The sequence below is a fragment of the Chiloscyllium plagiosum genome, unplaced genomic scaffold, assembly GCF_037043375.1.
Source record: "Chiloscyllium plagiosum isolate Xiang-an unplaced genomic scaffold, Cpla_swu_hap1 HiC_scaffold_21, whole genome shotgun sequence".
Classification (NCBI taxonomy): Eukaryota; Metazoa; Chordata; class Chondrichthyes; order Orectolobiformes; family Hemiscylliidae; genus Chiloscyllium; species Chiloscyllium plagiosum.
In genome coordinates, this window is record NW_028270159.1 from 33,015,532 (window position 1) to 33,037,931 (window position 22,400).

General features: G+C 42.1%; 1 protein-coding gene across 2 annotated transcripts in view; it reads right to left on the reverse strand.

Annotated features, from left to right (window-relative positions):
- Positions 1 to 21,643, reverse strand: part of stxbp1a (syntaxin binding protein 1a) — a 111,249-nt gene extending 89,606 nt beyond the window's left edge. Inside the window, exon 1 of one of the 2 annotated variants that reach the window (XM_043720004.2) lies at positions 21,440 to 21,643. In XM_043720004.2, the coding sequence (XP_043575939.1) occupies positions 21,440 to 21,476 (37 nt within the window). In that variant the 5' untranslated portion in view covers positions 21,477 to 21,643. The remainder of the gene's footprint in view (positions 1 to 21,439) is intronic. The other variant, XM_043720005.2, reaches the window with a different exon arrangement.
- Between the last annotated feature and the right edge of the window lie 757 nt (positions 21,644 to 22,400).

Sequence of the window (22,400 nt, forward strand, 5' to 3'; positions counted from 1 at the left end):
TCTTCTTATTTTGAGACAAATTTTGTTTAATACCACTTGTAAAGTACCTTGGGAGATTTTATTGTGTTAAAAAACACTGTGTAAACACAAATTACTGTAGAATCATCAGACATTAAATAAGTGGCTTAGCAAGCAAAACGGTCAATGTGTCATTCCTAAATTTAAACTGAGACACTCAAATCATACTTTTTCAATGTTTATGTACAGGTGCTGCAGAATAAATAATACCCTAATGGATGCTTTCTCTGTGGGTTGCAGTGCTTGACTTCAAGAAACCTTGTAGAAATAAAGAATGCACCCCTGACTGAGATACCAAAGAATGCTTTTCTTGCACGGATATGATTGAAGTGCACCATGTGTTACATTAACTAATGTCAATTCCTCTTGTCGGCCTGTGACTGCAACTTTTGTCAATGAGGCTGCTGGCACTCTTGCTGCTGTCACTGAATATAATCTAAGGCGAAAGTGGGTACTGCAGATACTGGAGATTAGAGTCAAGATTAGAGTGGTGCTGGAAAAGCACAGCAGGTCAGGCAGCATCTGAGGCATCAGACAATATTCCTGATGAAGGGCTTTTGCCCGAAACGTCGATTTTTCTGTTCCTCGGATGCTGCCTGACCTGCTGTGCTTTTCCAGCACCACTCTAATCTTGAATATGATCCAAGCAGAGGAAAAAAGTTGCAAACATATATGGTTTTTCAGAGGTGATTCCACAAATGATTTGTGGAAGATGTACTGAATAACTAACATTCATATATTTGCATATCAAATGGTGCTGTCACTGCGGTCATGGAGTTCTAGAGATGTAAAGCACGGAAACAGGCCCTTGGTCCAACTTGTCCATGCTGACCAGATATCCTAACCTAGTCTACTCCCATTTGCAAGCACTCAGCCCATATCCCTCTAAACCCTTCCAATTCATATATCCAGATGCCTTTTAAATGTTGTAACTGTACCAGCCTCCACTGCTTCCTTTGGCCGATCATTCCATACACACACCACCCTCTGAGAGAAAGAAATTGCCCCTTAGATCCCTATTAAGTTTTTCTCCTCTCACCCTAAACTTATGCCCTTTAGTTCTGGACTCTCCCAACCCAGGGAAAAGACCTTGTCTATTTACCCTATCCATGCTCCTCATGATTTTATAAACCTCTATAAAGTCACCTCTCAGCCTCCAATGCTCCAGGGAAAACAGCCCCAGCCCATTCCGGCTGTCCCTAAAGCTCAAACTCTCCAACCCTGGCAACATCCTTGTAAATCTCTTCTGAACTCTTTCAAGTTTCACAACATTCTTCCTATAGGAAGGAGACCAGAATTGCACATACTATTCTAAAAGTGGCCTAAGCAGCGTCCTGTACAGCAACATGACCTCCCAACTCCTGTACTCAGTGGTTTGACCAATAAGGGAAAGCATACCTTTGCTGCCAAAATGTGAAATTGCACTATATTTTAAATGATGAGCCAGAGTTGGAACTATATTAGGCAAAGTCAAAATTATGTGAGTATAAATATGATAATTTAATAGTTTGAACTTCCACAGGTCTGATGCTTTCCACCCTGCAGTTACTCACATGCCGAGACAGGCCACAGCTATAAGAAGAATCCTCCAAACAGAATCCAACAATAGAACCCAAAGCACAAGCTTTGGTAGTAGGGTCCATGAGGCACAATAAATTGGAAGAAAAGAATTGAAAGACTTACCTTAGACATAACACACAGAAAGTCACTCAGAGTGTCAGCACCTATTGACTAGTCGCTGCCTCTTACATCGCCTTTTAAGAAATTTGCTGATCCACAGAGAGACCACTCTTGGAAGGTGTGCAGAAGACAATTCCATAAGGATTGAAAAGTATTAGGTTTGTGTACCAAAGGACAGAAGCTCCAGGTTTGCACGTTCCTTAATCCAGTGAGATCATCTTTGAGGATCCGAGGATAGACAAGACTACCACATATTCTGAAACCATTCTAAAAGCATTTGATGCATACTTCAATCCAAAATGGGTCTTCATAATTGAAAAAACACAGTTCAATCAGAGATTCTGAAGGCTATGATAGGCCAGTGAATCATTCCTTACCAACTTATATAAACTAGCCAAGTTTGGTGCAGGTGTGGTACATTGAAAGGTGAACTAATTCACAACTGATTTTCAAACTGTCTGATTTTCTACAGACAAAAGCCAAATTAACACTCGAGCAAGCAGCCTAATATGCAAGGCAGGCTGAACAAAAGGCCCAAAACTAGGTCATAATCCATGGCAACACAAAGGCATGAGTTTGTTAGATGGGTAGGCCCAAAAGTGCTGACTACCCACTCAAAAGATTGCCAGAAATAGGCAAAGAGCAGGAAACTCTGCACCAGCCATTTTAAACGTTTCACTTTGTGGAGTCAAAACCCAATAGCAAAAGGTGGGCATCTCCAGCGAGATGGCACTTGCAGACAGGTCTAAAAATCTAAACCAATAAGCAAAGGGAGGAAGTCAGAAGGAGAATTTGAAAATGAGACAATTCAGGAGACTGATGAGAATACAACTCCCTAGCTGAAGAATTAAGAACAAATTTCTGGTCAGTTACCTTAGATGTTAAAGGATTCAAATAGTGTTAAAACTTGACACTGACCCCAGGTATTATGGAGTTGGACAACTGTTGGAAAGACTCAAAATATCAGGGAATAAACTGAAATGACCCGGTGGCACAGATCTTCAAATGAAAGGTCTGATGGTATCCACACGGAGCCACAGGAGGTGAGACATCAATGAGATTTTCTACATCTTGCACCGTCAAAGAACACCTTCACTGAGATGAAATGCTTATATACAGCTGGTTCTTCTGCTAAAGTCTATGAAGTCCAGCGGTAGGATAACAGGACAGCATTCCACAAAGTATTCCCATGGCTATTTCAGGTTGATAGGCTCAAATATGAATATATTGTTGCTTCACAATGTTGAACCTCAATGTCTACATGTTGCCAAGAGGCGGCCACACTCGTTGCGAGAGAAGTTTGAATAAAAGCACAACAGATAGTTACATAGAGGAGTGATTTCTCCTGTCACAGAGTTAACAAAGTATTGTTTAGGGTTCATGATGGTTCTCAAGCTGACTGGCTCACTAAGGTTCTGTGTAGCTCTGACACAATTAAAACAAAAAGACCAGATGGAAACCTGTCCACACTGGAAGACAACTTGGCAAAATGTGCCAACAACATCTTCCTAAAGAAGACTGACTCTCATAGTGTTTTTTTGACAATTACTATTCAACCAGGAACCCAGACAGTTATTCATTACACCTTTCAGGCAATGTTACTTTAAAAGCCTTCCCTTTGTGGTATTTCATCTGCTCGAAATATTTTCCAGTGGACCCTGTCAGACATTCTGGAATTGAAAAAAATGAGTAATTTGTCATATGGATGACATACTTACACGTGGCACAACAAACCAGGATGGTGAACATAAAGTCTATGAAGTTCTGAAAGTGTTACTGAACACATCTCACCTCAAGTGAACAATGTTAGTTTGTGAAACTATTAAATGTCTTGGGGTATAACATACAACAAAAAGATTTAATGGTTGATCCGCAAACAAAATCTATCAGTGACTCTCTACATCCAAAATGTGTTAATGATGTCTAGTATTCATCTAAATTGTCAATTAGTTTGTAATATTCATTCCAAATTTGCCTACAATCACTGGAGAGACCTTTTGCAAAATGTTCAGCAGTTCCTTTAGGTTTTTGAGTATTATGGCAGATAAAGGAGAGTCTCATCTCTTCAGATGAGCTGGCAAATTATAATCCCAGATTACATTCAATGCTAACCATCTTCAACAATCCTTGGGGCTCAATTTATCCAGACGAGAGAAGAGAGATAGTCTGTTTTTGATTATTTCAGGCTAAGTCGGCATCGCTGGTAGATCAGCATTTATTGCCAATCATTAGTAGCCATGGAGAAGGTGGTAGTGAGCTGCCTCATTGTACCACTGCAGTCTATTTGGCCTAGGTACACCCACAATGCTGTTAGTGAGCAAGTTCCAGGATTTTGACCCAACAACACTGAAGGAATATGGTATTTTCCAAGTCAAGAGATTGTGTGGTTTGGAGGGGAACTTGCAAGGATGTGTTTCTAAGGATCAGCTTTCTTTGTTTTTCTAGAAGATAGAAATCACTGGTTCAGAAGGTATAGTTGAAGGAGTTACAGACAACTCACTGGTGTTGCATTGCAGCGGGTAGACAATACACTCTGCAGTGCTACAGTGGTGGGAAGAGCGAAAATTAAAGGTGGTGGATGTAGTTCCAAGGAAGCAGGATGGTGTTGAGCTTCTAGCATGAGTGTTGTTGGAGTTGCATTCATCCAGGCAAGTGGAAAGTACTCTATCATACTCCAGACCTATGCCATGTAGATGGCTAACACGCTTTATGGGAGACAGGAGGTGTGTGGCCATTGCCAGGCACTTGTGTGACCTGAGTGTTACTTGTCATATATGAGTCAAAGCCTGCATGTTGCTCTGATCTTGCAGCATTTGGACATGGACTGTTTCAGTATTCGGGGTGACAAATAGTGACAAACATTGTGCAATCACCAGCAACCATCTCCACCTCAGCCTTGATGATGGAGCAAAGCTGAAGCCGTTAAAGAAACAAAATCAGAAATCGCTGGAAAATCTCAGCAGATCTGGCAGCATCTGGAGAGAGAAATCAGAGTTAACATCTTGGGTCCAATAATCCTTTTTCAGAACTGATGTTAGCTAGGAAAAGGATGGTATTTATTACAGAAGATGGGGTGGAGGAGTGTACATGGTAAGTGGAGATAGAGCCCAAGAAGTGAGAAAAACAGTTGGACAGACAAAGGAATGGATAACAATCAGCCTGGGAGAATGAATAGCTGCTGATGGGGACTATTAGTGTCTGACAATGGGCCATGTGTACGAGCAGCCCATGTGATGACAAGGCCTGGAGTGTGGGAGTGGGGCAAAGCATGAGAAAATTGTTGTACTTGATATTGAGTCCAGAAGGCCACAGGGTTTCCATGCAGAAAATGAAGTGCTGTTCTTCCAGTTTATGCTGAGATCTGCTGGAGCACTGCAGCAAGCCTGAGACAGAGTTGTTGGCCTGGGAACATCATGGTGTGTTGAAAAGGCAAGAACTGAAATTTCCGGGTCTTTTTTTGAGGACAGAACATAAGTATTCTGTGAAGCAATGACCCAATCTACACTTCGTTTCCCCAGCGTAGAGGATACCATATTGTGAGCAACGAATGTAGTAGACTAGATTGAGTGAAGTGCAGGTAAAGCACTGCTCCATCTGGAAGGTGTGTTTGGGCCCTTAGATACTGAGGAGGGAGGAAGTAAACGGGCAGGTGTTACATCTTCTGCGGTTGAGGGGGAAGGTGCCATGGGGCTGTGGGACAGTGTTAAGAGTGAAGGGTGCTCCCAGAGGGAATGGTTCTTGTGGAAGGCTGACAGGGGAGGGGAGCGGAATATGTGATAGTGACATCTCACTTGATGTGGCGGAAATGGCAGTTAATGATCCTCTGGATCTGGATGCTAGTGGGATGGTAGGTGATGACAAGAGGGACCCTATCACTGTTGAGGGAGGAAAGAGAGGAAATGAGATCACAGTACGAAGACGGGTCAGACCCGGCTGAGGGCCCTGTCAGTCATGGTCATGGGGAATCCACAGCTGAGGAAGAAGGTGGACATTTTGAAGGTTGACATTATCAGAGCAGATGTAACAGATACAGAAGAACTAGGAGAATGGAATGGAGTCTTTCCAGGAAGTAGGGTGTGAGGATGTATAGTCAAGATAACTGTGGGAGTCGGTGGGTTTGTAGTGAATACTGGTGGCCAGCCTATCCCCAGAAATGGAAAGAGAGATGCTGAAGAATAGAGGGGAGCAGTCAGAAATGGACCCAGACTGTAGCTTTAGGGTGCAGGACCTGGAGTGTCCAGATTGTAGCTTTAGGGTGCAGGACCTGGAGTGTAGGGAGGTTAGTAACATGGCATCAATTTCAAAGGAGGGTGCCTGTAAACAGGAAAGTGGCTTGAAGTGTGTATACTTCAATGCAAGAAGTATACGAAATAAGGTAGGTGAACTTGCAGCGTGGGTTGGTACCTGGGACTTCGATGTTGTGGCTATTACGGAGACATGGGTAGAACAGGGACAGGATTGGCTCTTGCAGGTTCCAGGGTTTAAATGTTTTAGTAGGGTCAGAGGTGGGGGTAAAAGAGGGGGAGGTGTGGCATTGCTTGTCAAAGATAGTATTACAGCGGTGGAAAGGACGATGGATGAAGACTCGCCATTTGAGGTAGTTTGGGTTGAGGTTAGGAATAGGAAAGGTGAGCTCACCCTGTTAGGAGTTTTTTACAGGCCTCCTAATAGTCCTAGAAAGGTAGAAGAAAGGATTGCGAGGATGATTCAAGAGAAGAGTGAAAGTAATAGGGTGGTTGTTATGGGGGACTTTAACTTTCCTGATATTGATTGGGAAAGTTATAGCTCAAGTTCGTTAGATGGGTCAGTGTTTGTCCAATGTGTGCAGGAGGGTTTCCTGACACAATATGTAGATAGGCCAACAAGAGGTGAGGCCATACTGGATTTGGTTCTGGGTAATGAACCAGGCCAGGTGTTAGAATTAGAGGTAGGTGAGCACTTTGGGGACAGTGACCACAATTCGGTGACTTTTACTCTAGTGATGGAGAGGGGTAAGTGTGCACTACAGGGCAAGACTTATAGCTGGGGGCAGGGAAATTATGATGCGGTGAGGCATGACTTAGGATGTGTGGCTTGGAAAGGTAAGCTTCAAGGCAAGGGCGTAATTGATATGTGGAGCTTGTTCAAGGAGCAACTATTGAGTGTCCTTGATAAGTATGTACCCGTCAGGCAGTGAGGAAAGGGTCGTGTGAGGGAGCCGTGGTTTAATAAGGAATTGGAATCCCTTGTTAAATGGAAGAGGGCGGCCTATGTAAAGATGAGGCGTGAAGGTTCAATTGGGGCAATTGAGAGTTATAAGATAGCCAGGAAGGACCTGAAGAGAGAGCTAAGAGCAGCAAGGAGGGGACATGAAAGGTCCTTAGTTGGTAGGATTAGGGAAAACCCTAAGGCTTTCTATAGGTGTGTCAGGAATAAAAGAATGACTAGGGTAGGAATATGTCCAGTCAAGGATAGTAGTGGGAAGTTGCGTGTGGAGGCTGAAGAGATTGGGGAGACATTGAATGAATACTTTTTGTCAGTATTCAATCAGGAACAGGACATTGTTGTCAATGTGAGTACTGAGTCACAATTAAGTAGAATGGATGGCTTTGAGGTATATAGAGAAGAGGTGTTGGAAATTCTGGAAAGGGTGAAAATAGATAAGTCCCCTGGGCCTGATGGCATTTATCCTAGGATTCTCTGGAAAGCAAGGGAGGAGATTGCAGAGCCATTGGCCTTGATTTTTATGTCCTCGTTGTCTACAGGAGTAGTGCCAGAAGATTGGAGGCTAGCAAATGTTCAAGAAGGGGAGTAGGGATAACCCTAGTAACTATAGGCCGGTGAGTCTCACTTCTGTTGTGGGCAAAATCTTAGAGAGAATTGTAAGGGATAGGATTTATGAACATCTGGATAGGAATAATGTGATCAAGGATAGTCAGCATGGTTTTGTGGAGGGCAGGTTGTGCCTCACAAACCTTATTGAATTCTTTGAGAAGGTGACTAAGGAGGTGGACGAGGGGAAAGCGGTAGATGTGGTGTATATGGATTTTAGTAAGGCATTTGATAAGGTTCCCCATGGTAGACTACTGCAAAAAATACGGAGGAATGGCATTGAGGGTGAGTTGGAGGTTTGGATTAGGAGTTGGCTGGCTGGAAGAAGACAGAGGGTAGTAGTTGATGGCAAAGGTTCATCTTGGAGTGCCGTCACTAGCAGTGTTCCGCAAGGATCTGTTTTGGGACCATTGCTGTTTGTCATTTTTATAAATGACCTGGAGGAGGGATTAGAAGGTTGGGTGAGCAAGTTTGCGGATGATACGAAAGTCGGAGGAGTTGTAGATAGTGAGGAAGGATGTGGTAGGTTACAGCGGGATATAGATAAGCTGCAGAACTGGGCAGAAAGGTGGCAAATGGAGTTCAATGTAGCTAAGTGTGAGGTGATTCACTTTGGTAAGAGTAATAAAAAGATGGGGTACTGGGCTAATGGACGGATACTTGGTAGTGTGGAGGAGCAGAGGGATCTTGGTGTCCATGTACACGGATCTTTGAAAGTTGCCACCCAGGTAAATAGTGTGGTGAAGAAGGCATATGGCGTACTGGCTTTTATTGGTAGAGGAATTGAGTTCTGGAGTACTGAGGTCATGTTGCAGTTGTATAAGACTCTGGTGCGGCCGCATCTGGAGTATTGTGTGCAGTTTTGGTCGCCATACTATAGGAAGGATGTGGAGGCACTGGAACGGGTGCAGAGGAGGTTTACCAGGATGTTGCCTGGTATGGTAGAAAGAGAGTATGTGGAAAGGCTGAGGCACTTGGGGTTGTTTTCATTGGAGAAAAGAAGGTTTAGGGGTGACTTGATAGAGGTGTACAAGATGATTAGGAGTTTAGATAGGGTCGACAGTGAGAATCTTTTTCCACATATGGAGTCAGCTATTACAAGGGGGCATAGCTTTAAATTAAGGGGGGGTAGGTACAGGACAGATGTTAGGGGTAGGTTCTTTACTCAGCGAGTCGTGAGTTCATGGAATGCCGTGCCAGTAGCAGTGGTGGACTCTCCCTCATTATGGGCATTTAAGCAGGCATTGGATAGGCATATGGAGGATAGTGGGCTAATGTAGGTTAGGTGGGCTTGGATCGGCGCAACATCGAGGGCCGAAGGGCCTGTACTGCGCTGTATTCTTCTATGTTCTATGTTCTATAAGTGGAGGTGAGAGTGGGGTGGGAATCGGAAGCAAAATCAATAAACTTTTCCAGTTCCGGAGACGAGAGAGGGAAGCAGCACCAATGATGTCATCAATGTACAAGAGAAAGAGTTGTGGTTGGGGGGCCAGAGTGGAACTGGAACAAGGAGTGTTCCATGTACCTCGCAGACAGACAGGCATATGGGGCCCATGAGGTTACCATGGCCAGCACTTTGACCTGAAATAAAAAACCATTGTTTTCTAAGCTCCCACCAGTTCTGAGGAAGGGTCACTGGACCCAAAAGGTTAACTCTGATTCCTCTCCACAGATGCTGCCAGACCTGCTGAGATTTTCCAGCAATTTCTGTTTTTGTTTCAGGGTTCCAGCAGTTCTTTCAGTTTTGGTCTGAAGCCACTGAAGACGTTGGGCTGAAGACATTACCCTGCAAAACTCTTGTAATGGACTGGGACAGAGATCACTGACCTCTTAGAGCAAAAACCACCTCCCTTTGTTTCAGGCATGACTCCAATCAGTAAAGAATTTCTCCCAATTCCCAAAGGCTCCTGTTTTGTTAGGGCTCCTTGATGTTACACTTGGTCAAAGCTCCTTGATAGAACTGTGCGATAACAGGGAAAGAACTACTGACACTAACAAGGACATATGAGAGATTCTCTGATTATTTGATAGATTTGCAGCTTCAAATGGTGACAGACCATTTCTCCTTGATCAATCTGGTGCATTTCAAAGAGTTTGTCAAATTGTACAATGTTTCAGAGTCAGACTGATTCATTATCTCCATAAAACAGTGTATATTTGAGGCAAAACTCAAATCACAGCAGCTAAATCATCAAGGGTTATGTTAGATCAAGTAAAAACCAAAGACTTTGTGCTAACCCAATGTGAAAGTAATGTCATCGGTTAAAACAAAACCTTTACCTGCTTCTAAGAAAGAGCTTCAATAAATTACGAAAGCATAAAAAGATGTGCAGTGTCCCAAATTAGGATATTCTGCCAAGAAGGTTAGTTAATATATATTCCAAATCATCAGCTCTTAACTAAGTGCCATCAACAGAAGGAACATCAACTAATGCTGGACAATTTTCTAGTCTTTAACCACAGATTAGTAATTTCCAAGGCAATAATGGAGAAAATTCTTCATGACAAAATATTTAGATCACAGACTGAAAATTTGAAGGCACAGTTACTCAACATGCACAATGCTATACTCTTGAACTCACTTTGAAATATTCAGGAGAAACAGAATAGCTCACATCCTTAAAGACTACAAGGAGAACTGAGTTTTCATATCACAAACTCTGTGATTATGACACAAAGCCAACATTAGTTGTGTCTCACAGAATGGTGATCCAGTCAGTGAAACAACTGAAGACTATCATCTTCAATCAGTCATGGTAAGTCCAAGATCAGAGAGAGCTGTCAAAGCATTACAAGGACTTGCCTTGTGAAGTTCAGATTTTGAGAGAAATTGTGGGAATGCAAATACTTTAAAGAAATAGCTTAATAAAATGACTTAATAACATCATTAGAAAATTGAGATTATACTTGGTGAAAGATGGAGAAGTACTGAGATAGTCAGCTATACAATGGTGTAACCATGACATCAGCAACCATGTGCTGGAGCCCAAGAAGCCAGAGTTATTTACTACCTTATTGTACAGCCTTCATTATATTGAAAACAAAAGATATTGCAAAAATCTACCAGAGTCAAATAATTGTCACAAAGTAGAGACAGGTACAGTTATGAGAAGACACATCCAAAAATGATCCAAAAGTAGAACCAGACCATAAACCATAAAGGTATTGCATAACAGCTATGCTTTTATATTCTGTGCCCCCACTTTTAAGGCCAGGAATCCTTTATGCCTCTCTGACAGTCTTCTTAACTTGTCTTGACACTTCAAAGATTTGCGTACCTACAGTGTCTCTGCCCTAAAATTATACTGTTTATATTACCACCTCTCACTCCTGTGACCAAATTGATTCACCTCACTCTCCACTATCATGTATTTGTCCATTTTACCAGTCTGTCTAGATCCTCCTGGAGTTTGGTATTATGCTTAATTGACTAGATTTCTAATTTCATGTCATCTCCAGAGTTTAAAACTGTACCCTATATGCCAAAGTCCAGACTGACAAAAACAGTAGCTGTCCTAATAGCTGGAGAATACCTCTGTGTAATTCACTGCAGTTTGAAAAACAGTTCCCCACTATTTCTTGTTTTCTGCCTCATTTCCATTGTTCCTTTAATTTCATGTGCTTCAGTTGATCATGTGGCACTTTATCAAACCCTATGAAGATTCAAATGAACAATATCACCACCTAATTCCCATTGTCCCTTAGTGTTACCTTATCAATGAACTTAATCAAGTTAATCAAACATAACTTGTTTCTAAGTAATTCATGTTGGCTTTCATTTCTTAATCCATATTCTTCTGAGCGCTAATTAGTCCAATCCCAGAATATTTTCTCCAAATATTTCCCATCACTTATAATAGACCAAATGGCCCATAGTAGTTGGGCTTATTCATCCCAACTTGCTCCCTTTTTAATTGGGGTGTAACATTTTCAATTGTATATCCTCCAGCATTGCTCCCACTTTTGAAAAACATTGGACAAATCACCTCTCTTACATTTCCTCACTTTCCTCAACAAGTTCAGACTCAGTTAATTGTTGATTTTGAAGGACTTGCTATTGACCTATTTTATCCATTCCAAATTCTTTACCACCTTCATTGTTGCAAAGTTGACATTATCCACTTCTTCAGTGAGCAGAGGCAAACAACTGAAGCATCGATGTCCACTGTCACCTCAAGAAGATTTTATTTTGGTCACTAATTGGTTACAATCTATCTTTGCCTATTCTTTAACTACTTATGGGCTCATAGAAGTCTTCTGGATTATTTTTATCTTAATTATTAACCTATTCTCATACCTTCTCTTTGCCTCTCATTTCTCTTTCAGTTCTCCTCTGTATCTTTTGTCTTCAGCTTAGTTCATTACTGAGCCTGACATTTATCATAAAATTCCTTTTCCTGTCCCTTTCAAACTCCAAACCTTTAATCATCTAGGGAATGCTAGTCTTGGACTGATCTTCCTTTCCCATATCCCCGGGGAAGTATCTAGTCTGTTCCTGAACTCCTGCTTCTGAATGCAATTAATTTCACATTTACAATTTTACCTGCCGATGTTTGGTTCCAGATCCCACTTCAACTCATTTACGTTTGTTCTCCTTTAGTTGAATACTTTTATTTTTGATTGTTCCTTTTTTGGTTCCCTAGCTACTCTAGATCTAATCATAATCAAAAAGAGACCATCAATAAAACATTCTGCAGAACCACCACTGTCGTCCTTGCTAAGCTGGACACACAATAATCACGAAAGTTCTGGTATACATATTTCATGAACTCCTGCCCCTCTTTTCTCTTTAATCTGTTACTATCCAAGACTTTGTCCAGGTAAGTGAAAATCCCCATTATCACTACTCCAAGTTTCTTGTATTTTTATGAAATATGACTGTAAAGTTATCTCCTTCCCTCTGTTTGCTAACCTGTCCTGTAGACCCAACAGTGTAATAGTTCTTTTGTTGTTTTTTATCAAATATATTCTCTCCTTGAATCCTTTAAGTACATCAGTACTATCCAGTGCTGTCTTGGTACCTTTGATCAATATTGTCATCCATCTCTTCCCTGTTTTTCTTGAACACCATGTAGCTAGGAATATTGAGTGTTCCTGTGCTTGCTCCTCCTTCTAACATGTCATCCTGGCCCCTCCTCCTCAACCAAATTAGCTTGTCCTGTTAATGTCCCTCCCTCAGCTACACTACTGACCAACTAACACTGCCTGTTTTGATTGGTCTTGCAGCCAGTACCAACAATGTTTGCTACTGAATTTCTCACCATTGTGCAATTCAACAACAAAGGGATGTATTGGCAAACGTATCTCTGCCTCTCACTGAGGATAAAAACCCTTCCTGCAAATCCCAGTGTTTGGCACATTTTCATCCAATTATGCCCCATAAATGACTGGGCGAAATGATAATGAGTTATGGTACTGTGACATAATTCGTAGAAAATAATATTTGTGGCAAGATAGAGCAATGCCATGCTTTGAAAATTGACATTTCCTTACGTATCTTGTAATTTCCTATAGCAACTACTGCTATAATTTTACCAGGGTTTTGAAAACAGAGATGTAGAAGAGCTGGTAAAATGGTGTCAGAAAGCATGAGAAGGGAAGTCTAAAGTCTACCTGCTAATTGTGGAACTTCCCATTTGCAGGAATCATAGTGTCTCAGCAGATTACTGACCAGAGTCCGATGGCCAATTTAACCAACTAAGAGGTCAAATGATGACCATTCAATGACATCCTAACAGCTTCCCAGAAGGGACTTTCTTTCCTGGCTGCTCCATGGCTCACAGAGGAGACCTCCAACAGAAATGCTGTTCCTGGTCACTGGGTTCCACCTACCTAGCCATGCCAAAGAAATAAATGTTACCTCTAATCTGCAATGGCACTTTAAATGGAAGCACTCTCTCCTGCTCCCTGCAGTCTTAACCATAGTCACTTCTGTCCATGGTGCTGCAAGGATGAAAATTACCAGCCCTCTAAACTGGGATTGAAGAAAAATGCCACATTCCTTAATTGGACAGTAAATCCAGCCTTTTAATTGGCCACCACTAGTAAAATCACCACACAGTTGACTTTCAGCTTGGGAAACCCCTTTAGTCCTGACATCAGGTCCAATGGAGGGCTGGTCAAGTTCTAAACTACATATTGAAAAGTACTTACTTGGCTGGAATGCACTTTTGAGATCCTTGAAAATGCTATATAAATGGAAGTCCTTCCTTGCTCATTAATTTTAAGAGATTTGTACCATTCCAACATTATCCTCATAATGACTTCTAAGATTTACACTGTGCGTGTTACTTATACATGACAGCACAATATATTTGTTTGAAACGCTCCCACTACAACAACTATTACTCCCAAGTTTTTCCATTATTTTGGCTAAGACAGCAGAAAGGAAATTCAGATTAATTCATCATTAAACATTGTTAAACTGATATATCATGGCATAACTTCAAACACAGAGGATGAATGGGGAATACCGTCATGTCAAATCAGCCATCACATCATTCTCTATATGCGCAAATTTATAGGAATAGTGGTTTGAATCAACAGGGATGAAACAGAGTTTCAATTCCAAGTGGAACAAGTAGTTTGATTGTTGTTCCTTTCAAAATGGCTCCAGTTGGATGCATCATGGGTTTATACTGGCCTTTCTCATGTTAAACGTAAGTGGTGACACCTGAGTGCACAGGTATTCACAATCCTCTTGCAAGCTAGTACCATCAATATGTGCATTAAATCTATGTTTTCCAGTTGTCATACAAGTGGATAAACAATTATTAACCGTTGGGCTATTGCAGAAAAGGGTTTGATGGATATATTTATATCTTTTGTAATAAATAAGTACCTGCAAATTAACAATATAGTTGAGAACCTACCAATCTAAGCAAGGTGAAGGCAAAACTAAGGTTGTCTTTTATTAAATAGTTATTATTTATCTTCATTTTTCTGGTAGTCTAGTAGGATTTGTGGTTGTCATGCATAGTTTGTAAATCTCTGAACAAATTATTTCAGTTATCCTATATTTATTTTGTGGTGATGTTACAATTACTAACACATCTACATCATATTATTATGGATGGGGAGATTACACTGGGGCAAAAGTCAAATTCAAGTAGGCCTAATTAGTAATTATTTCTCCAGTTAAATATAATTCAACTGCTGTGGACATCATTGTTTGAGGATACAAATGGTTGTTTGGCTGAAGTATAGAATAGATCCTGGGACAAAGAGAACATATGATCAGCAGAATCCAGTGAAAGAGAAAAAGACTTAGAGTTATGGAATCATAGAGATGTACAGAAGGGAAACAGACACTTCGGTCCAACTCGTCCATGCCGACCAGATAACCTAAACTAATCTAATTCCATGTGCCAGCACTTGGCCCATATCCCTCTAAACCCTTCCTATTCATATACCATCCAGATGTGTTTTATATGTTGCAAGTGTACCAGCCTCCAACACATCCTCTGGCAACTCATTCCATATTTACACCATCCTTTGTGTGAAAAAAGTGCCCCTTAGATCCCTTTTAAATTTTTCTCCTCTCATCCTAAACCTCTGCCCTTTAGTTCTGAATTCCCCCACCCGAGGGAAAAGACCATACCTATTTACCCTTACAGTTATACACTGTTTTTCATGACCACTGACATCTCAAAGCCCTTTAAAACCAATAAAATGCTTTTGAAAAATAGTCACCATTGTAAAGTAGGAAACAATGAGACACCAATCAGATGTGGAGGGAATTAAATGAGTTAATACAAAGATGTGACCTTCAGCTGAAAGCTGCAAATTGACCATTGTATCTCAATTCATAGGCAAGTATTTTATTTCTCTACCTTGGTACAACCAAGCTCCAACTTTCAATTTGTTTTGTATTTATGTTCATGTTGTAAACTACCTTCAATGTCTCTTTAGTGTATGACATTGTGCTTTGGCACAAATAGCATGTGAATTTAATTCTTAATTCCAACCAGCAAAGATTTTTATGACACTGCTGCTTGCCTCATGTGAGTTAGCTGACTTGACACATTGACGAGTGTTATGGATGACAACTTCAATGGAACATACTCTTGAAGGCTTTGAATCCAACTCTTGGTGCCCTGCCCAATAAAACAGCCTCTATTTCTTCAATAAAAACAAGTGTTTAGAGAAAATTTTAATGAGAGTTTTTAATGTGCTTATGATTGTCTCCTAGTTGGAGTTTCCAGGAAACTAATTCCATGGAAACTCCTGGGCGATCCTAAAAGATTGGCAAGACTAGTTACATCACTGTCTGCAATTAACGTTTTGGTACGGAATGTTGGAAAAAATTGGTACTGTTTTTAATTGTTGAACAATTTTATATTCAGTAAAAGAAACAGTGGCTAATACATTTCTCTTGCATTTTGTCATAACTCTCTTCCCTCACCCCTCAACACCAGAGTGCTCTTTAAAACCAGAAGAAGATAGTGTTACATATTTAGCTGGGTCAAGTCCTTTAAGAATTGTACAATTTGTTAACATGCACAGTGATTTCCACAATGGAAGATCAGTGAAAAGTGATGTTGATCATTGTCACTAGTTTATAATGAGAACTTAGTAAACAATGTTTCTTGATGATAGAGTACTTGAATATTGCTGAATAATGAGAAACCGAGTTAAAGCTTTTTCTCTCGTATTCAACAAATGCAAAAATGTCAAATCTCAAATGATAACCAATTATTCCACTGCAGAAAAGTTTCATATTGTTGGCAAGTCAACACTGCTTGACTGAGGCATTGCCTTGAACAGAACAACAGGGAAGTATAGGTAAAACTCCTGGATAGTTTAAAACAGGTGCAAGGCTTGAGCATGTTCCTTTTGTTTGCAGAGAATAGACTCTGCATTTCAACGTATGTCAATTCCAGCAAGCATGAGTGAGACACATTAACCAATTTACATGAAATTGTTTGTTTGTGTTCCTTTTTATGTACTTGGTAATCTGCGTTCAAAAGGGAATTGTTGAAGCTTCATGCCATTTTGAACTGCCCATCAGCTTGGGGAGATGACGGTTTTGATTATTAGGAATGTGAAATTTCTACATTTGCCCTGTAGGGTGCAAGATGGAAAGCTGCAGCAACAATTCAATGGGCGTTATAAGGCTTTGAATCAGGTTGCTATTTATGTTCCAAACTTCATTCCCCACCTCCCCCTTTCTTCACAAGATCATCATTCTTATTTTGTATTTTGATCAACTGATTTTAACTTTCTTTTAATGCTTTTTGTTCTATGTGTTCTATTTCGAACCCACGACGTTAGAACAGCACCATGACCTTCCATACTCTCATCTTTATTTCCCAGTTTTCAATAATAAACCTGAACAAGCACTAAGTGCTCCTTCTGAACCAGGAAAGATCAATTCATATGCATCCAAGTGATTAATGGTATTACCATCATTACCAACAGCCTGGGATTGGGATGTGGTTAAAGGGGACATTCAACAAGGAATAGGAGAAATGAAAATGCTGCAACTTTTCTAAATGCAGGTATATTTTTTGTAAGATATTTCTAACTTGAATATCCTATTTGTACTTAGCTCCTCGCATTTCATGGTGCCTTCTTACATCCTGTATGATTTTCTGATTTCCTAATCATCCAAACACACAATCTGCTCCTTGCCTTCAGTAACCAAAAAAATGCCCATGCCCAATATTGATGCCCATTGGTTTTCTCCCCCTTGTAGTCAAGATATATCACCCTTGGCCATATAATTGTTTTTCCTTGTGTTGTGACAGATACAAATGTAACCAGGCTGAACGATGGGTACATAATCCTGCCCAACACCCAATTGTGTTGTGCAGCAGGATGCAAACACATTGCACCCATAAATGTTTTGAAAATTCCTGCAGTCAGGAGTACACTCATTATAAATAGCAAGTTCTGTGGACTATTTCTTTATAAATTTTGTTATGGGAGAATAGTACAATCTTTACAGTGACATTGAATGAGTTAACAATGAGCCCAGGTTAGACCTCAAGGGAGGTAAATAAATAATTTAATGTCACTAGATTGAAAATCCAGAATACTGAGCTCACGTTCTGTGGAAATGTAATGTTTGAAGTCAGTTAAAAAAAACTTGAATTAAAAGCTAGCCGAGTGTCATAAAAACCATCCAGTTTTCTAATGTCATTTAGGGAAAGAAATCTGCTGTTCTTACCTGATTTGGCTGACATTTGGTTTCAGACACATATTAGTATGGTTGATTCTTAACTACCCTCTGAAATGGCTTAGAAAGCCACTCAGTCCAAAAACAATTAGGGATGAGTACCAAATGTAACAATGTCTACATCTCATGAATGAGTTTTTAAAATTCCACTAGGTGATGAGAATTTAATTAAAAACCACTGGTGTTTAAGACAGTGCATGTAAACCCTATGATAATGGAAAACTTTATTTACAAAAACTCCAATACTTGACATTACAGAATAGCATTAGTTAACAGTAATAATTCAAAGTTAGTCTCAACATAAATCCACAAATGACTCCACTGCTTTTAGTTTCCTTACAAATTGAACATATGGCTACTACACATCAATATGGATTGCACTTATCATCAACTTATGCCCAATAAATATTCAGGATAACTGAAGGGCAAAAATTAGTTGATCCAATTCTGCTCTCTGCCTTATGCAAACTTATTCTAAGAAGCTTACTTTTGAGATCTGATCCACTGTAAACAAAAACAAGGAAAGATCAACACATTGTTGATTATTATAAAGGATAGGGAACAGAAATAGTCCATTCATCCCAAACAGCTCAGGCTGGTATTAATCCTCCACTCAAGTGTCCTCCCATCTTTTCTCATCTAAATCTCCCACCATAACCATTTACACCTCCTTCCCTCAAATCATTGCCCTGTTTCCCCCAAATGCATCAAACTACTTGCTTCAATCATTCCTGATGGCAGAAGTTTCACATTCTCACCACTCCCTCTGTAATTGTCTTTGATTCTCCTGCTTATTTAATAACACTGACGTCCTCTAGTTATTCTCCTCACTACAAGAGCCAACTATCTCTGCATCACCCCATCTCAACCATTCCTTGACTTAAAGATCTCCATGAGTTCTCCCTACAGCTTATTGAGTCAAGAGGGGAATAAAAAGTCTTTCAATCCTTTCCTGATAATTCCTAAACACCCAGACATTTCTGGTTTCATCCTTGTACATCCTCCCTGCACTCTTCCTGGTCCTTCTGGAATTTTTTTAAAGTAATATAATGATTAGCACAAGGTTTCAAACAGATTTAGCACAACGTCCCTTCTATCCCTCCAGAAAGAATGTCACTCGCGTTATGCTGTTGGCAGAGCTTCTATAGAATTCCCATATCAATGTGAAATTGCAGTGAATCATCACTTGCATTTCTTCTGTCTCTCAGGCCCCAGGGTCAGGATTCTTTGACAGTATAAAGTTGCCGCAGAGCTCTATCTCCAGGTCTGTGCAATGGAGGCCCTACCTTGGCTGGAGCCTTCCTGATGCTTTCCCACACAAAACAAATGCACGCCTCTTGTCGTGCACACAAGCCAGATACTAGTCCAATGCAGTCAAATTGCTCATTGCAAGATCCCACCAACAGCAATCAGTGAACGTTAGCCAGTGCCCCTTGGATAGTTCCTGGTGACTTTCAGCATGTACCTGAACAGCCGAATGCATCGGTCAGTTCAGGGCGGACAATGCAGCAATCATTCAAGGAAGATCCTTTCAAACCTTACAACGGGAGCAGAATCTCTGAGGTGGGATTGTGATAATCAGAGTGGGGGAAGTATGCTATATAAATGTAATCTGTCGCCTGTATAATTGCACTGCAGAAAACAACCTAAAGGACAGGCAGACAAGAGGCGAAACGGACAGTAATTACATCTCAGTTCTTCAGCAATGTCATTTTGCCCAAAGCCACGTGTTTAGATTCGGATTTTAAATCAAACTTTCTACGTACGACCCGCTAGTTCCGAAACGAACCTGGCGAAATGCAAAATATGATGGCACACTGTGCTGGCGATACATCTACATTCACTGGGATTTCACTGGAAACAAACCCCTGAACAAACAAAAAATAACCAAAGCCACAAACTGCGGTCTTTTCTGGTCTAAAGCCTGACACTGAAGTAGGAGCTGCACCCGAACAGTAAACTCCCCAATAAAGGACCGAACCCAGTCTCCCTGTCATGCTGTTAATCAGGCGGGGCGATATTTACCGAGATGTCAGTGTTGAAAACCAAGCCACGGGCTGGACGGTAAATATACATTCAGACACTAAGGTTCACTGCGGAATTGAAGCCTGTGTCACGCTCGCTGGGATGTAAAGGCAATATTTATCAAACCCCGGATAGCGTCAGCCCAGTGTTTAATCTGATTGTAACAGTGGGAAGGGCCATATGTTCTAGTCCCTGTGTCGATACCGCATTGTGAAGATAGCTCCTGGCTGCAAGTGAACCTTACGGTTCCAAATGAACCCGAGGGTGATCTAATTTACCCAATGGGTGGGATTATTTTCAGCACCAGCTCCAGGGCTTTGTACAACACTCCTTAACCTCAGTCTGTCAGATATCTGAACTCCCCTGTCAGTGCAACCCCCATCGCCCACAGCTCCTGAGAGGGTCAATATAGAATAACCCTCATGTAGTGAGGTGGGGAGGTGACAGCTTTGAGTCAGGGGGCTTGTGAACACACAGGCGCAGCGGTACCCGAGTGGGATCGATCCTCACACCCGGCAAAGCTGGGGCTGGGGTAGAAGAGGCTCCCTCTCTGTACCCTCTGCAGTGTCCCTCCACCCCCTCAGACAGCTCCCCGCCACACCCCCCACCCCTCGTCCAATCAATCTGGGGCGGAGTCTCCAAGAAAGAAGAGTTGGGATCTTGCTGTGCAACCGTGACCTCCTATTTTCGCCCTTGGCCAGGGCTGGGTTGCAGGGACTTTCGCTCTTGTTGCTTATGAGGCGACATCTTTCCTTCACCCCCACCACCTCCCCCTCCCCCTCCCCCGGAGGCGGGCCGCTGGATGTCACCGGGAAGTGAGGCGTGAGAGAAGCCAACAGCAGCAAACACAGAGCTCCCTCCCTCCCGCTGTCTCTCTCTCTCTCTCTCTCTCATACACACGGTCCCTGTCATTCTCACTGCACTGCAGAAAAAAAACAACACGCCGTTTTATTCACCCCCATCCACCCCTCCACACACGCACACCTCCCCCCAGACACACATACACACCCTAGCACCATCACCCCCACCCCCCCACACACACCCTGACCCTCACCCCCCCACACACACACGCCTACATCCTGACTCTCTCACACACACCCTGATTCTACCGCCTTCACACACAGACACACACACACAGATTCCCCTTCCCCACACATACACACACATACCCTGACACAAACACACATACAGACTGATTCCCCTTCCCCACACATACACACACATACCCTGACTCAAACACACACACACAGACACACACATACTGACCGGCCCCTTGCAGACACACACCCTGGCCCACACACACACGCACACACACAGCCTGATCCCCACCCCATACACACACCCTGATTACTCCCCACACAGGTCCACACACACGCACACACCGCCTGAGCCCCCGCACAAACACACACGGACTCCTTTTGCAAATGACAGCACAACACGATGCATCTATTGTCAGAGACAGATGCTGCACCGCTCTACCAAATAAAAACAAAAACAAGCCTCATCTCCCTCCCTCCCCTGCCTTTCCCTTTCAGGCAGCTCCCTTGCAAACGATCAGAATCCCCATCCATCCGTACATCCCCATCATCCCATCGGTGTTCACATCTGCACTGGAGCCGAGCCGCGTCCTCCCGCGGGCAAGAGGCGCTGCCGCTGCGGACCGACACCCCGCGCTCTTCCCGTCCGTTTCCACCTTGCCTTTCCCCCAGCGCGAACCGCTCTTACTTTCTCCGACCACCGCTTTGAGCCCGATCGGTGCCATGATGTCTTCCACTCGCTCTCAGGCTTTTTTTTTCCCCCTTTTTTTTATTTTCCAATCAGCTGACTGCAGGAGACGGCGAGGGGAGGAAGCGCGTCACGGCCGAGAGCCAATTCCTCAGTGTATTCTCCAGCTGCCTCCAGCCTGCGCTCGGACGTTGCCTCCTCAGTCAATGAATACTGAGATAGCAGAGGGGAATAAACTGATCGAGAAACAGGCACATACAGGATGGGGGGAGGGCTTGGAGGAATCGGGAAATTGCAAATGATGTAAATGTCATGCTTTGTTCATTTCAGCTCGAACGATGCACCGAGGAGGAGCTTCTGTCACAATGTTCAAATAAATATTGCACGGGGTCAGGGAGATTTTAAACAATCCAAACCCACCGCCGGGTAACCAAATTGGAGCGGTCAATATCCCCGAGCACCTTTCATCATGGATAGCATGCAACCATTTAGATATTACGTTTATATTTCAAATACCCGCAGCAACTCCCATAGGAACTGGAGGACTTAAATTATCCTGAACCTTCGGGATGGTCACGCTTCCATTGATCCCAATGGGGCTCGCTGTATTACAATCGGAAATGATTTTTTTTTAATCATCTTGCCTCAAAATACTTCTATTTTTGATTCGACATATTCACCCCAAGTTTAAATGTGACCTATCCTTGCATTTTCAAAAGTACAACTCGGAATGTAAACCTCAAAACGAGGAAGGTGAAATAAAATAAACTTTATCAGATTTTTTTTTAAAGACATTGAGGGAGACATCAGCAACTCTGTCAAGTTCATTCATTTAATCATGGGTGCTCAGTTTGGCTACCGACTGGAACACCTGGCTCTGGTCTTCATTTCATCGGCCCCTACATGGGCACCAGAGCTGAATGCCAGAGTGAGGTAAATGTGGCCTGGTCTTGAGGGTCAA